The following is a 16,197-nucleotide window of genomic DNA, read 5'->3' as shown; positions in this document are numbered from 1 at the left end:
TAGGAAAATCTTCCAAAAGCCTGAACTCAGGATGAAGAGTTTCTCTTTCAGCAGTTTAGGACAGCAGTAAGGCTGAAAGTGGTGCAAGGAGCTGCATCCTTACAGTCCATTAGATAGTGAGACAGTTAAATCCAGAAAAAGAAACCCTCAACATCCAGAACTCAGAAGTTTACAACTAAGCTGAAAACCATAACAAAAGTTTGTTAAACATCATTTATTTTAAATTCTCCCCACACTGGGATATGAAGCTTCTATTTTTAAACTGAAACATTTTCAAAAACATTTCAGAACTCCTTATGGAGCTGCTGACCGACATCTCCCCTTTACTATAAGAACTAATGTGTGTTCATATATCCACACAACACATATAAGTTAAGGAGATTTGTAATCCAAGTAATCTGTGCAATGTGCATTTTTCATGCTTCTATAGAAGTCCCTTGGTTTCCTTCTCCTGTCTTTTTGATGTGCCGAAGAAGAAAAGAGCCTCAATTTAGCTAGATAACATCTTTTAATAGATTCCTTTCTACTATGAGAAAGGATGTCTCACACGGGCATGGAACATGACCATTCTAAGGCTGATGTCCACCCAAATGCCGAGCCCTGAGGTGGAGCGGATGTGGATCGAGGTGCTTGATCATACCATTCCACTGGGTCAGGAGCTTGGGAAACCTTGGGAGGATGATTGGTAATCGGGAGGACAGGCATAGGAGGCTAGGAAACCAAAGCCGCCTGGGCCAAAAGGGGGTGATCAGGCTGACCCATGGTCTGTCCTGACATATTTTGTGCAGAACTCATGACAGGAGAGGTAGTGGAGGGAAGGCATAGTTGAACTGATTCAACCAAGGAAAAAACAGAACAGAAATGTTGCCCTGGGAGTGATGACCTAGGCTCCTCTGGAGCAGTGGGTCGTGCACTTCTTGTTTGCTTGAGAGGCAAACAGATCCTTGGTTGGGATTCTGTATAGAGCTAAAATAAAATATTGCTCAATACCAAGTCGTGGCGCTCCCACTCCATGAAGTGTCCGCAAGCACATCTGGTGTTCTTGGATGCTGACAGGGTGACTTGACTGCTGATGCACCAGTTTCACAAGCTGACCTCTTCTGCACACAGGGAAACAGATCTCACTCCTCCCTACTGGTTGATATAGAAGACAGTTGTAATGTTGTCTGATATCATAAGGACGTGGTGAGCATGTATGAACAGAAGAAAGGCCTTCCAAGCAGCTCACAACTCCAGCATAAGGATGAGCATCCTGGACTCTTGAGATGTTCAGGCACCTCATGCTGTATGGCTATTCATGTGGTTCTCCAACCCAATAGGGATGCAACAGTAATAATAGTCTTGTCCGGGATCTGTCCACTACAGCAGGGAAAATAGTACCTTGGCCAGAACTGTTACCATAAAGTTCATGGATTGGCAATTTGGAGAGTACCTCATTTGAAGGCAATGAAGGTGGAGTCTTGCAAATGGGGTGACGTAGGTGCATGAGGCCACATGACCTAAGAGACAGACATGTCTTGACTGGTATTTGAGGACTGTTTGTGATTATGGTTTGCAACCTGTCCTTGGGCAGGTATGCGCTTGCAACAATAGAATTCAAGGTGGCCCCAATGAAGTCCGCAGATTGCGCTGAGGTTAGAACTGATATTTTTCAGTGTTTACACTGACCCCTAGTGCAGCATCATAGAAGTTGATGCATAGCTACCTGGTGGGACCTGGCATTAAGAAGCCATTCATAGAGGTGGGGAAGACAATGAGACATCTGACATGAGCTGCTACTACCAAGAATATCTTAGTAAAGACTCTGTGGGTGGTCGCTATTTGAGAGGGAGCACTATGTTGAGAAAATAGTCAGAGCCCACCATGAATCTGAGGAAGTGTCTGACAGCAGGATTAATCTTTCACGTCTAGAGCTGTACACCATGTCCTTTTCTAAAGACAAGATTATAGATGCCAATATAACCATGCAAAATCTTGAGTTTGCAAATGAAGCAGTTGAGATAGCAGAGGTTGAGGACTGGTCCCCATATACTCTTCTTTTTAAGTACCAAGAAGTAAAATCTGTTTCCCTGGTATTGAGGAGGGAAATGTTCTATCACTCCTTGCTGCAATAGGGTGCCCACTGATAGGTTTAAGGCTATTCTCCTGAGAGCAGTCCCTGAAGAGGAGGGAGGATGCAGGGACGCAAACTATCTTATAGTCAGAACAGAGGATGTTCAGCATCCACTTGTCCATTATTACTGCACTCCCAGTGTTGGGGGTGGGAGGGAGAGTGCTAAACCACCCACAAATGGTGGGTGGGAGTTGGGAAGTGTCGGGCGTAGTATTTCGTAACTCTTGAGCTCCCATCAAAAATAATGTCGAGATGGGCTGAGATTGAGATGCAGAGCCTGTTGCAGAGAAGCGGCTTTTTTGAACACTCTCTTGTGTGGTGGTTCATAGGGTTTCTGATGGAAAAACTGCTGAGCCATATGCCTAGGTCTGAATGATGGGCAGTGAAACTTCCTCTTGGGGCAGACCTGTTTGTATATATCCCCTTGAGTGGGGGGTAGCCCTACAGTTCTTTAGGGCATGGAGAAACTGGTCTGTCTTCTGGCTGAAGAACTGCAATTCATCCAAGGGGAGGTCCTGGATGGTATTCTGGACCTCCCCAGAGAACTGGCACATGGAGCCATGACTCCCTGCACAGGATGATGGTGGTAGCCATAGCTCTAGAGGAGGTATCCGTGGCATCGACAGTGGATCAGAGAGTGGTCTTAGCTATCACTTTGCCTTCACCTGTCAGAGCTTGGAAACAGGTTCTGTCCTGCTGCGAAAGGCTGTCAGTCAACTCTGCAAACATGGAGTCATTCAGGAAATCATATTTAGCCATTAGTGCCTGGTAATTGGCTATCCTGAACTAGAGGCTAGATGACAAGAAGACCTTTCTCCCCAACAGATACAGGCATTTGACCTCTTTACCAGTAAGCACAGATCTGGGATGTTGCTGTTTAGCCCTCTCAGAAACAGCCTCGATCACTAGTGAGTTGGGAGCGGGGTGAGAAAATAAAACTTCTGCTCTTTTGGCCAGTACATAAGAAAGCTTCTCTGCTCTTTTGGGGGTGAGAGTGCAGGCAGCTGAGGTGTGCCAAACTGTCCTAGCTGACTCCAGTATGGTTTCATTAATGGGGAGAGCTATTCTGCTTGATCTGGATGAGTGAGGGTGTCTAAGAATTTGCATGGGAGTCCTGGACCTCTTCAAGAGGAATCTGATGTTCTCCAGCAACTCTGCAAAGATGATCCTGCAACTGTCTGAAATCATTGTGGGAAGGAGGAGACATAGGAATCACCTGCTTTCTTCAGAGATTAAGACAGTAGTCTTACTGGTTCTAGCAGACCCACTGGATCCAGTGTGTAATGATCCTCCACCACCGTAGGATCTGGGGACAGATCTGAGCATTCCCTTAGAGAGGAGGCAAAGGGTTACTCGCTTAACTGATCAGATCAACTCTGCAGAGGGGTACTGGTCCCAAGGACGCTAGTAGGAGGGGTCAACAGATGGTCACAGGGACCCCATGGCATGGGGTACCAACAGCTCCATATTGGATGAGGTGGAGGTTGGCCCCAAAATAGTGCAGGTCTTTTGGGTGGTGGAGGATACACAGGAGAGGTGAAAAAGGGCTAATTCCGATTGCAATGGTGGTACTGTCTGTGCTTTCACAGGGGAGCTGTATTCTGCATAAGAGATAGGCAACAAACTCCCTTTCAGTGGTCAACTCCTTTGGTGCTGGTGGTGTTATCTCTCTGTAGATGGAGGAGGGGATTCTGGATGCAGATGACTGAAAGTATTCTACGGAGCAACAAGGGATTCAGATCTCTCAGTGTGAGAGGGGTTCTACTTGTCTGAACCACTGGAGCCGTCGAGGAAGACCATGCCTGAAACTGACAATGACTGGACTTTATCAGTGCCAATGAATCACAGGGTTTGGGAAGTGCCAAGGAAGACAATAGCAATGGATCATGGCCCGGTACCAATATAGCCCAATGCTTATGGGCTTTCTTGTTGTGCCTCTGGGACTTAATATGTCCTGACGCCTCATGGGCCAAGCTAATGGGCTTGCTTAGAGCTAAATCCGGCTTCTCTGAAGTGAATTTAGAGGAAGACTTAAGTCTCATGCTTACGAGAACGCTTCCTAGATTCCCAACAAAATCCTGAAGAAGGGATGGGGAGGGAGTTTCCTGCACTAGAGTTGGACTTCACTGCAGGAGGCATGCTCCATGCTGAATCAGGCCAACGTACGGGGGGGGGGTTCCCCGGCCTGTGTCCACTGGGGGCTTCCTGGCCTTCTCCAAGTGGTATTTGCAGAAATGAAATTCCTGCCCTTGCCAGGTACAGCTGGGGAGCAGTTAGCAGATACCACACCTCGCCATGATGTAGTCTTCCCCAAGGCAGTGCTGGTGGCCATTGCTGATTGAGAAAGATCACAGGCAGAAAGTGAGGGTATTCTCCCAAGAGACTAAACCTATAAGAGATTATACTGAAGACTATTCTTAAAAAAAAAAAAACAAACAAACACAAAAAAAAACCACAACCAACTCTTGTTAAAACTATTTACAAAACTAAATCCAATTCTTACTTTGTAGGATGAAGCTGAAGTTACAGACACTGGAGGTTCTGGTCCAGACCATCCAGCTGTGAGAAGGAACCAAAGAGGGGGTTGGCCCGCTCCACCTTTTATGACCTTGGATGGAGTCATGAGGTGAGTCAACAGATCTACTTCCAAATTCTCTGGCTCCAGGCACATGCCTAACGCACCCACCGTGGAATACAATTGGGACCATCCCTCAAATCAAAACTAACTGTTCGTGTGAACAACCCCTGAGTCGAGAGAACTGAGCACCTGGCAGATCCAGGTCTGCAATCTCCTGCAAAAAAACAGCCACTAAGTCAAAAGGTCTCTGCAGATAAATCACTTCATCCAAGTGCAACTAGTACTCACAAAACTCATTTCTCTCCCCACCCTAAATCACTGAGTTTAATGAGAACCACATTCTTTAAAATTTATTACTTAGGAAGGTATGTAATACTTCTAGCCCCAAAGTCATTTAAAGTTTCGTCTTCTGTGCAACAACTGACACCTTAAATTCAATCAGTGGCAAAAATGTCAGCAAACAACATAGCTATAGAAAAAAAACAGAGAAGAACAAAGTTAAATATACCTGCTCCACTCCCCTCAAATATGTCTGCTCAGGGAATAAAGATCAAAGGACTCTGACAAGGCTTTGGATAATTTACATAGTTTCTGATCTTATTACAATGAAGTTCCCACTCAGGCATGGCCAGTGTGTGTATATGCACTCACACTGTAGATACACAAATATGTCTATGGACATTTGCCAAGTCATTTGTCTCCATGCACAGAGCTCGCTTACTTTTAACAACACTGAGGCCAAAGAAGTGAGGGTCTTTAATCTTCACTAAGTCACAAACTTGCTGGAAGAGCTCCTGTCCGGTGGCTTTTACCTGAAAAAAACAAATAAACAAACCACCCAGCATTACAGGCAGCCCACACATACTGACACTGTACAATTCTTCATGCTCATAGGTGATCAACAGGCACAAGTGCAGCCAGATCAGAATCACAGCACATAATTCAGTTCTTGGGCCAGGGTTTTGGGTTTTTTGGTTGCTGTAAGGCATTGTTGTAGTGTATTCTTGTCCTCCTTCCGCCCCTGGCCCTCTTTGTATATGCTCTTATCCCAGTACAATGGAACTTAGGTGCCAGCCTATTTCTATCCTTTTTAATGAGCCTGGAACTCTGTCATCTAGACTATTCATGCTGTTCAAATGCGACTATGCACTGAAACTCTTGCAATATTGTACTTATTGCCAGCAAAACAAAGACATTGTTTAGAAGGAGAAAAAAAATTTGGAGGGTCTGAGGAATTACAGATTTAAACTTTCACCTAGGAAGGAAAAAAAAAAAAAAAAAAAAAAACACTCCCCCCCCACCCCCATACTGCACACTTTGAGGGGTGGAGAAGATGGTTTTGACCACAAAGACTGAACACTTCATTTTCAAGGTTGTCTCATATGGACTGACCCGGGGTTCTTGCCCACTCCATGCCAGGCCATTAAGCTACTTTGTTAGTTCCCTTTACCATATCTTACTTCTGACTAACAGCAGAGTTCATGTCCCTTCCCCACCACACACAATGCCACCTCCAGAAATGTTACTCTGTAGATAAGCTACCAGGGATCTAATTTTTTTTTCTTCTTTTAAAAAAAGAGCTTCAAACTTTACCAGACACCTACTAGCCACAGGTTGATATGAAAGGGAGATGGAGGATCGTGGTCAATTAGTGTGAAGGGGAGGGTAATATCCCACATCATGCACGGGGACTCCCAGCTGCTATTCCCACACTCTTACCACTCCTGCAGCTTTTCTTGGGGTACCCTTCCTCAAATAGTTCCAGCACCCATCTGCATGTGCTGTTGGTCAGAAATTTCCCAATCAGCAACTGCATGACAGGAAACTGACAAGAATTACATTTTATCACCCACAGAGATCTGAACAGCAACAGTAAAGTTATCGAGAACCTTTTTAATTCACTGTGCAGCGGCTGGGCAAACCTATGAACAGCAGTAGAGACAATGGAGCTGCCTGCCTGCAAATAGTACTGAATCAGTTCACATGTAGAAGGTTATCTTCACAACCATAAAGGTGAGAAACTTAAAATTTGGCAGAAGTTGATTGCTAAGGCCAGCCATCTAATTAGCACTGCAAGTAGATTTTTTTCCCCCAAAACATCTTATTGCAAATGTATTTATCACTGTTCCCCAGAGACCAGATGCAGCCCTCTAGGACAGTGGTAGTCAATAGGCAGAGTGCAGGCCAAATCCAGACTGCTAGATGCTTCTGAATGGAGCGTAAATGGGCTGACACAGAGACAGGACTGCGTGTGTGGAGTTGTGCCCACTCCCAGCACAGGGCCGAGCTGCAGGGTGCTGTGTGTCTCCAGGTGGCTGCTTGTGCAGCTGCAGCCCCACCAGCTCTGTCCTCCACCGGCTGGCAGCAGTGCAGGGTGAATGAGCAGAAGCTCCTGTCTGGGCCAGCGGGAGCTTCTCTGGGTGGAGCAGGAAGGAGATCAGGGAGTTCTATGCCTAGATGATTCAATCCTGCAATGGGGAATGTCTGAAGTTCACTATGACTCTGAGGAATGAGCAGCTGATTTTCTCGGTCATTTCAGTCACTCTCTGATCACTGACCTATTCCTCACCCCATATCTGAGATCACTGTCCCCCACTCTGTTCTGTTCTTGTGGGGACAGAGTGAGAATTTCAGTGTCTTGTCACTTTCAGGGAGTTTCTTTCAGTATCAGTCAAACTATGTCTGTTTTACCACGCAGCCCTATGAGAGAGAAGAACTGAAGCTCCAATCCATTGCCTTTCCCAGATGAGATAGAAGTCAGAGGCTCAACAGTTAAAACTGAAAGCTATTCAATTACTGGGTAGCACAGAAATCTGCCCTCACTGAGAGCTTCATCCTTCATCAGTGAAGTCCATGACAGAGTTTTTCCATTGACTTTAAAGGGAGAAAGATCAGATTAGGGGGCTGTAGGGAGCTGTGAAACATTTTGTTTTGACAGGAGTGTGACCACATCTGAATAAACTGTAGCATATCAGATTTGATGCAGTTAACTCAGATTATTTGGCTCTTGATCCCGCAGGTGGGATCAGCATGGGATTTAATAGATGCATAGCAGATAACAAATACAACAGGGAACAATAAAGGAAAAAATATAAAGAAAAATATTTGAACTAAAAATATATCCCCTGGATACACTACACAGCATTGCATGTTTGTTGAACAGGGGCACTTACAGTATGAAAAATGTTTCTCTGGAGTCTGAACCTTGACCAAGAAATTTGAAAATTGACTACCTCTGCTCTCAGATATATTAAATGTCTTCCAGCCTGGGCAGCAGGAGGGCAGGGGTCATTCCAGAAGCCAGTTCTACCTACAGAACACAGACACTGTACCACTAGCCAGCTAGCCATTATCACGTTACCAGGAAGCAGAGGTGAAAGCAAGCCAGTACACCCCGGTATGGCGTACCAGAAAGAACCGGTGCGCTGTACCAGGGTGGCCCGGCTTCCCCAAGGGGCAATTTAAAGGGCCTGGGGATCCCAACAGTGGCTGGAACCACAGGTCCTTTAAATTGCTGCCAGAGCCCCACTGCTGGAACTCTGGGGGTAGCGGCAGTGGGGTTCTGGGGTTTATTTAAAGGGCTGGGGCTCCTGCTGCCTCTACTGCCCTAAGCCCTTTAAATAGCCGCCAGAGCCCCACCGCCGCTTCCCCAGGGCTCTGGGGGCTATTTAAAGGGCCCAGGGCTCCCGCTCCCTCTATGGCTCCAGGCCCTTTAAATAGCTGCCAGAGCCTGCTGGAGTGGCAGCAGGGCTCTGGCAGCTATTTAAAGGGCTAGGGCTGGTAGAGGCAGGGGAGCCCCAGCCCTGTAAATAGCCCCATGAGCCCCACTGCCAGAGCCCTGGGGTACCAATGGCAGCCGGAGGTTCCAGCAGCAGTTTAAAGGACCCAGGGCAGTAGCGGCATCCAAGTTCTGGGCCCTTTAAACTGCTGCCGGAACCCCCAGCTGCTGCTGCTATCCCAGCGGGGGAGGGGCAGGGCCGTCCTTAGGTATAGGCAACATAGGCAGCTGCGTAGGACACCTGAAAATTTGGGGCACCACTGGGTCTTAGTGTCCACCCTCTTGTTTTCCTATCCCTGTTTTGACCCTTCCTGCAGGCTCCCACAGATGGCTGCTCTAGCCTGGTGAGTCTTCCTTGGGAGGGAATCTAGTAGTTAAAAGTGAAAAAACCTCCAGCCTGCCAGACCTATTAGCACAACATTGAAACTGTTAAAGAGACATTCAAGGGGTAATAAAGCCGTTTAACAGGCATTTGCCAACCCCAAGATATATACTGACAGGTTTCAGAGGGGTAGTCCTGTTAGTCTGTATCAGCAAAAACAAGAGTCCTTGTGTCATCTCAAAGACTAACAAATTATTTGGGCATAAGCTTTTGTGGACTAGAACCCATTTCATCAGATGTCTACGAAAGCTTATGCCCAAATAAATTTTTATACTGTCAGTTTCTGACTTTACTGACAAAAACAGTTGTGCATTAATGTAATATTTACACAGAACATGTCAGTCTACAGGACCTTAGTTTAAAATTTGCTTTAAAAATAATATTTCATTAGTGAGCTGGTGAAGATTATAAAATCACATTTCTAAAAAATGCTTGCACAGAGTTTTAGATGCACAATCATCTTTAGCCTTAAATGTGTGGATCTTCACACATAGTTTTTTAAATAAATCCTTCAAAAGACCTCCCTTATCTAAAATACACATTTTAATTACTATAGTTAAAAAAAAAATAGTGCTTCCAACCTTCCTGTCCTTTCTGTCCATCCCTTCACCACCTCTCCCCCCACTCCCCACTGAAGAGAGCCCTTAAAGGGACAACAGTCCTTCCCTTCCAGATAGCTGGACAAAGAGTTCCCTTTCTTTACTTCTGACTATCCGACAAACTAGTTTTAAAAGAACCCTCCAGCAAAATCAGTACCTTAGTAAGACAAAATCCTTGTTATACCTAAAATCTTTGGAAACATTTTTTTTTTAAGTTGGTGAAATTTCATAACCATGTCTCTTGTTATGGGGATCACACAAAGTAAATTACTGTTCCCTTTTTCTAAAAGCAATGAACATTGTTATGAACACACTAAATCTCTCTGATTAATTTAAAAGAATGTCTTTGTTTCAGTGAGTTAAATATGAAGTAATCTGGAATGCTGGCTTAAGATTTGAGTACATTTAAAATATAAATTCAATTTAGAAATACTGATGAAGAAAATGTAAAACAGAGAAGAGCTGCATCATGTATTCCATTATATGTAATGTTGTATTCAGCAGGACAGCAGACTCACCCTTACTATGAAGTTTTTGCAAATAAATCTCTGACAAACTTCAGGGCATATCAAAAAACCTGTGACTGACATTTTTTATTCCCAAATTTTAGTGCTTTTAATTAGGTACTTTCTTCATGTCCATTCTGCATGAGGGAAGAGTGCATGGAAGTCTCTGCGGGGAACTGTGACTCTCCGCCACCATGAGGCAGGCTGGGCATCTCATTATCCTTTGCTGTCAAGTCCCTCTCACCCTTCCCCACCAGGCTGTGAGCTTGGGCTGCCATCCGGCATAGGGGCACCAGTTTAATAATACTGCCTAGGGCCCCATAAATCCTAAGGACGGCCCTGGGGAGGGGAGAGCACTTACTGGTACAGGATGGGCCAGGGCTGGCTCTGACCCCCCCATCCCTGCCCCTTCTGCCCAAGGCCCCACCATTCTGGGGGCCAGAGCCAGCCCCATACCAGTAAGTCCCTATTTCTACTTTCACCCCTGCCAGGAGATATGAAAGTTGCACTAGAAGGGTGCCTTCTGATGTCAGACAGACAGGTAGGGGGGTGGGGGGTTAACTGTACAATTCCTATGAGGCATAGAGATTGAGGCTTGAAGTTGAGAACGCTCCTAGGTATGGTATTTGCTTAGCTCATTATGATGTGCAATCAAGAGGAAAGAGCTAGTGTACTGAGGTCTGCATCCTCCCCACCCTCCCACAGAACAGAGCATGCACATATACTACTTCTGATCAGTCATTGTGGAAGGGACATCCTAATGAAGAGTGCTGGCATACTGGTAACTAGAATACAGTGCACAGATGTATGCAGACTCTAGCATGCATTATATCAATATAACAGACATTTTAAATAAATAATAAGTGTATTTACATACTTTCATATTCAAAAACACTACAGAGAAGCAGAAGCCTGTTAATGTACTGAGTTCTCTAAAACTGAACACGTGAAGGTAAGTGTTAGAACACTTTTGAAGAGGGAACTTGATTAAATTGCCTACTTAAGTGAACATCGGCGGCCCCATCCATGTCACTCATCTCTTCAACTCGCTCAACTGACTCTTTCTTTCTGAATCAAGTTCATCTCTCTCATCTGCAAGGCCATGCACTTAGTTTTGGTAATGCTTACATTTTTGTCTCATCTCCTACACTCCTCCCTTGACAGGTCTTCTTCTGGACAACTCACTTTGCATTGTTCTTCCAAGCCATTCTTTATGTCTGAAGCTCACTTTCCCAGCTCACTGTGGTAGCTGAGCACCAAGAGTGTAATGCATTCTCCCTCTCCTCAAAAAGCACAGGATTCAACTCTCCACTGCTTTGCCTCTTGTTAGTCCTTTACAAATCAGCAAAGTGGGTGTAAAATGCTGCCAAATGAGACCAGTGGTGTTTTATATGCACTTTACAGGCGTCAGTATCTCCACAAGGGGGAATGCAATGGAGAAGTTAGGTCCCCACACATCCCTGAAGCCTGTCATCTTAGCTCAGCAGACTCAAGCTGACAGATAATATCTTTTAATAAAGTCAATGACCGTGTTAAAACCTTCTTTCATCACCTAGTGCATTTTAAGTTATACCGTTTTGTCTACAGTTTAAGTAAGCGCCTCAGGGTGCAGACTACCTCTTCCCATCTGTGCTCCTTCTGTGCCTCTGTGCCCAAACAACATTCCTCCCTCTCAGGAAAGATTACTCCCACTTCGCTTCAATTTACACAGAGTGCTTAGCAAGTTCCTCTACATCCTTCCCTATGGTTTTGTTCCTTAAAGATTTATTGGCAGCCTTTCGAGAGTTAGCATTTTGGAAATACTGCATCCCTGCAACCCATCTTCTCAAATGTCAATCTTTTATATAATGAAGGAAGAGGAAGATGCTAACAACAATGTGAACTTGGAGGAGACATTTGATATTGAGAAAGGGAAGGAATTTTCTTTTTTAAAGCCAATTTTTTCTTTTAAAGATATGCAAAAATAGTTGTCAAAGTACAAACCCTACTCCATGGATTTAAATATGATCCCATAAAATGTACAGGTATAGCCTCATCTTGATGGACAGGATATGTATGGCATCTCTTAACAGGAGTAATGGGAATTATGTGCATAAATCCCCTGCCTATCAAGTGGAGAATCTGCACTTCAATGTACTGAAAAGCTAATGACACTTACCTACCTCACCGGGCTTTTGTGAAGATTATTTAGTGTTTACACAATATATCGAAAATGTGAAGTGCTATGCAAGTGCTGAGCAGTAGCCTTATTATAGCAATGAAGGTGGAAGATGTTATCTGTTGTTGTAGTACTAATTAAATCTGAAGTCTTAAGGTACGTGTTCACTACCCATGTTAAAGCACTGCTGCAGCGCTTAAACGTGGCTGTGTAGTTGTGGCACTATTGAGCTCTCCCAGTGCTGTAAAAACCACCCCCATGAGGGGAGCAGCTCCCAGCACTGATGCACTGTCTACACTGCTGAAACTTGCATCGCTCAGGGGGGGTGTTTTTTCTCACCCCGAGCAAGAAAGTTTCAGCACTGTAAAGTGGCAGTGTAGACAAGGCCTTACTGAGGTTGCTAGAAAATTGTTCCCGTGTTCCTTTAAGATTTTGCAAGAGGAAGGATCTTTTTAAGTCACATGTTTTTCAACACATAAAAAAAGTGGATTTTGTTACTGGCCCCTGATTTATCTAAAAGGTTGGGTTCCATCCTTTATGCAATCTGCACCTGACTGTATTTTCAAAGCTCATGTTTTGCTTCAGCCAGCTATTCTTTTTCATACACAGACACATCCAAGTACATTAAGGAAACAAAGTTTCCCATCCATTTAGCCAATAAAACAGGTATAAACAAAAGACTTATTAAAAGGCTATTGACAGATATAAAGTTACAGAACCCTTACACATCTCTAAAGGCAAATATGTAGAGCTAGACACTTTCAAGATATAGTATCAAAGGGGCTGCACTCAGTTATCCCACTCAGGTTTTTCCAACAACACGGGCCTTCAAAGAGGCTTCAGGAAACGAGACATAAATGGCTGGAATGATACCTCTGACATTCTTTCCATTCTTGCCTACACTAAAAAGTCGAACTCTAAAAGCCTCATCTACGCTTATTAAAACTGTATTAGCCTGAAGTGCTTCAAGCTACAGTTTTAAACATGGGAGCCGGACATCACAACCAATTTAAAACACCATTTGTTATGTCTAACCTGTAATCATGAGGTGTGATTGCAGCTCGTATACACATACCCAAGCCACCTTCAATCTAACTAGCAGGGGCTTCACTATAGGCTACCCACCTGAGAAATTATCCAGGTTCTAGGTGGACTTGTACAGCCCATACTGAAGCCACAGCTTCACTGCTCTGGTATCCCAGTTAGCTAGATTATAGCTAGTTCAGGCATATCTACACAAACTAATCACACCCCGCAATTAGGGAGCGGAGATGCCCATTGTCAGTTAATCCTACACTAGGCAGGGTTATATGACAGGATGCTTAAAACACCAGCAGATCATATATATTAAGGCTGCCTGTATTGATAATGCTGGAGGGGCAACAATAGGCAATTATAGAGACGCATATCTAGTATAGTCAATGCCCAAAGGTGGGAGGCTAGCTCAATCTCCATTCCCGTTGGATCTCCACCCACCCTGCTAAAAGCTACCAACATGTGGGATATTTAGGGTCAGCTGTGATAGAAATTTATACTGGTACGGCCACTTACCCACTAAGAGCTTAAATAAAAGCACCTTATCTGGCCTGGTTTTGAATTATTGAAAGTGACGCGCTTCAGAGTCTGTTACCAATCCTCTGATCTACCTAGGCCCTGTGGCTGTTTTCTTGGGGGGTACTAGATTTAAGCATGGCAAGTATGAAAATTCCTGTATGGACTTTAAAGATTTTTGCATATTTCTGTGCTGATGTGCATGTTTTCTAAAGCCACATTTTGAATTAAAAATAAGGACCTTTGGGGAAGAGGGAGAGGGAATGGAGAGAAAATAAAGTCTAGAAACACTCTACACAGACAGACCCCCATTCCCAAAATGGACAGTTCACAATTTAGATGGCAAGCTAGACTAAGAAGCTTCAGGCATTTGTTCAGTTTCTCACATATGCCTGATAAACTATATTACAAAGGCAGCAGCATGATCTAATCATGGACAGCATTCCATCTTGGGAATTGTTCCAGCGAGCGAGACTTTGCTTAAGTCACTTCACTTCTCTTTGTGCTTCAGACTTCTCTACAGTAAAAATGGGGATGACAATACTTTGCAAAGTACTTGGAAATCTACAGATGCAATTCTCTCTCATTTAATGGAGTAAAGAACGAACAATTAGAAAAAGAAAAAAAAATCTGTGAGAGAGACTCTCATTTACAGAACAGCTTCCAAAAGAAATTTCAACAGAGCTAAACTGCAGGGTGAGCTGATGTCAATTAGCACAGCTCACTGAGGTCCAAAGGTCAAGGCATTTCAGGTTTCTGAGAAGCTGAATTTTCATTTCAGTTTGTTACAAAACAATTTGAGAGTGAAAGAGAATTAAAAATTAGGTCCTCATTATCAAATGCAATTAAAGAGATTAATCAGATCATCCTGTAAATTTTTGCTAGGCTAGCCAACTAGAAAGCAAAACACCAATTATGTTAAATCAGCTAATAGTCTTTTGATCAATGAACTAATATGCTACTCTCGTAAGTGCAATGAAAGTTAAGCTCAGTCTTATCGCTAACTGCCAGAGCAGACACAACACAAAACATCCATGAACTTGCACTAAAAGCTCGGAATGAAACTTTAAACAACTCACCCCGATTGTTACACTGAGTTGCTCTCTGTTGGGCAGAAGGACGCAAACATTCCGATATTCCTGCTGCATCCTGCTTTGCAATAGCTGTCTGCTCATTGCAGAGCCGTGACAAGCTTCTCAGACCTGCTCCAGCTGGCTATTGAGGCACTCTTCTCAGGACTGAAACCAGGCTCCCTTCATGCCTCACACCTGCCAAAAACATAAGGCTTTAGTGTTATGCTCATGGGAACAAGACTGGGAGCACCAAGCAACAGGAAGCCTGTATTTAAACAGGATGTTTTTTGCTTCATTCTAATACACACGATAAAAAGAAATATCTCAAAAAGGCAGCACTGACACAGAGATTGTCATACATTATTCTGACATTAGTCAGCTCACTTATTGATTAGCAGTGCAGTCACGTTACTCAGGAGGTGGGAATACAAACCTCAGGAAACTTATATGGGACTGGCAGGTGGCACACATTCCTTTTTCCTGACTCATTCTTTTACATTGCCCACTAAGAGAAACCACAATTCTAGCGCCAGCATAGCATATAACAAGGGCACTTAGCCTTCAAACAGCCAAAATCACTTGAGTCAGAGATTTATAGAGCCACAAAACAATTAAACATACTTAGAATATCAATGTGCCAGGGATGAGATTATGAAGCAATAGTTAGCAACAAATAACTACGTCACAGGCAACTTTCTGGAAGAGGAAACATCAGAGGAGGAACTTGCCCTTTCTCTAGCTGGTTTATGACCATCGGTGCAAGTAAAGACTTAACCCCATTTCTCAACATGAGTCTATCAATGTAGAGGAGCCTGGAGTCCGTATTTTCATTTTTTCCTTGAAACACTGTTGCAAGACCTTAAGTCCCAAAGGAGAAAAGCATCTAGAAGCCAGTAAAGAGCCAAAGGCCAAGCTCTGCCACCGTACGATAGTTCTATTGAGACAACCATTGTCGACTCTCCGTTTAATGGCCGAGCATAGGTGGCTTAGTTAAATGTTCTCAGATTTCCAGCGTATGTGTAAAAACAACAGAAATGAGACAAAAACAGTGCGACAGTGCAGAGTCTCACATATAGATATCACAAAGCGCTTCAGAGCCAGTTACAGTCATAGATATATAAACAAACAGATACTCAATTCAGGCATATAGGTTTGGTGACAACACAGGATGAGTTCACTCTATTTTAGTTCCTTGCAACTTGGGGCTTGGCTACACTCAAAACTCCAAAAAGCTGCCGCAGGAGCACTTTGAATTGCGAGTGTGCTTGCGGCACCAGCGCTGGAAGAGAGCTCTCCCAGCACTGCAGGTACTCCACCTCCCTGAGGGGATTAGCTTACACTGGCACTTTCCAGGGCTGTAACTTGCTGCGCTCGGGGGGTGTTTTTTCACACCCCTGAGCGAGAAAGTTGCAGCGCTGTAAAGCGCCAGTGTAGCCAAGGCCTTGATTTTCTTTAGACT

At 44.2% G+C, this 16,197-nt stretch overlaps 1 protein-coding gene across 3 annotated transcripts in view; it reads right to left on the bottom strand.

Moving 5' to 3' along the window:
* The window catches only part of FRMD1 (FERM domain containing 1), a 46,059-nt gene extending 30,911 nt beyond the window's left edge, over nucleotides 1-15,148 (bottom strand). For 2 of the 3 annotated variants that reach the window (XM_050949093.1, XM_050949095.1), the window contains exons 1-3: nucleotides 15,098-15,148; nucleotides 14,745-14,933; nucleotides 5,413-5,503 (exon numbers count right to left, since the gene is read on the bottom strand). In XM_050949093.1, the coding sequence (XP_050805050.1) occupies nucleotides 5,413-5,503; nucleotides 14,745-14,840 (187 nt within the window). In that variant the 5' untranslated portion in view covers nucleotides 14,841-14,933; nucleotides 15,098-15,148. Of the gene's footprint in view, nucleotides 1-5,412; nucleotides 5,504-14,744; nucleotides 14,951-15,097 lie in introns of those variants that run through there. The other variant, XM_050949094.1, reaches the window with a different exon arrangement.
* Nucleotides 15,149-16,197: the final 1,049 nt, after the last annotated feature.

This window comes from Gopherus flavomarginatus, chromosome 4 (assembly GCF_025201925.1).
Source record: "Gopherus flavomarginatus isolate rGopFla2 chromosome 4, rGopFla2.mat.asm, whole genome shotgun sequence".
Classification (NCBI taxonomy): domain Eukaryota; kingdom Metazoa; phylum Chordata; order Testudines; family Testudinidae; genus Gopherus; species Gopherus flavomarginatus.
Note: the sequence above shows the minus strand (reverse complement) of the source record. Positions and strands in the feature narration are given on the sequence as shown.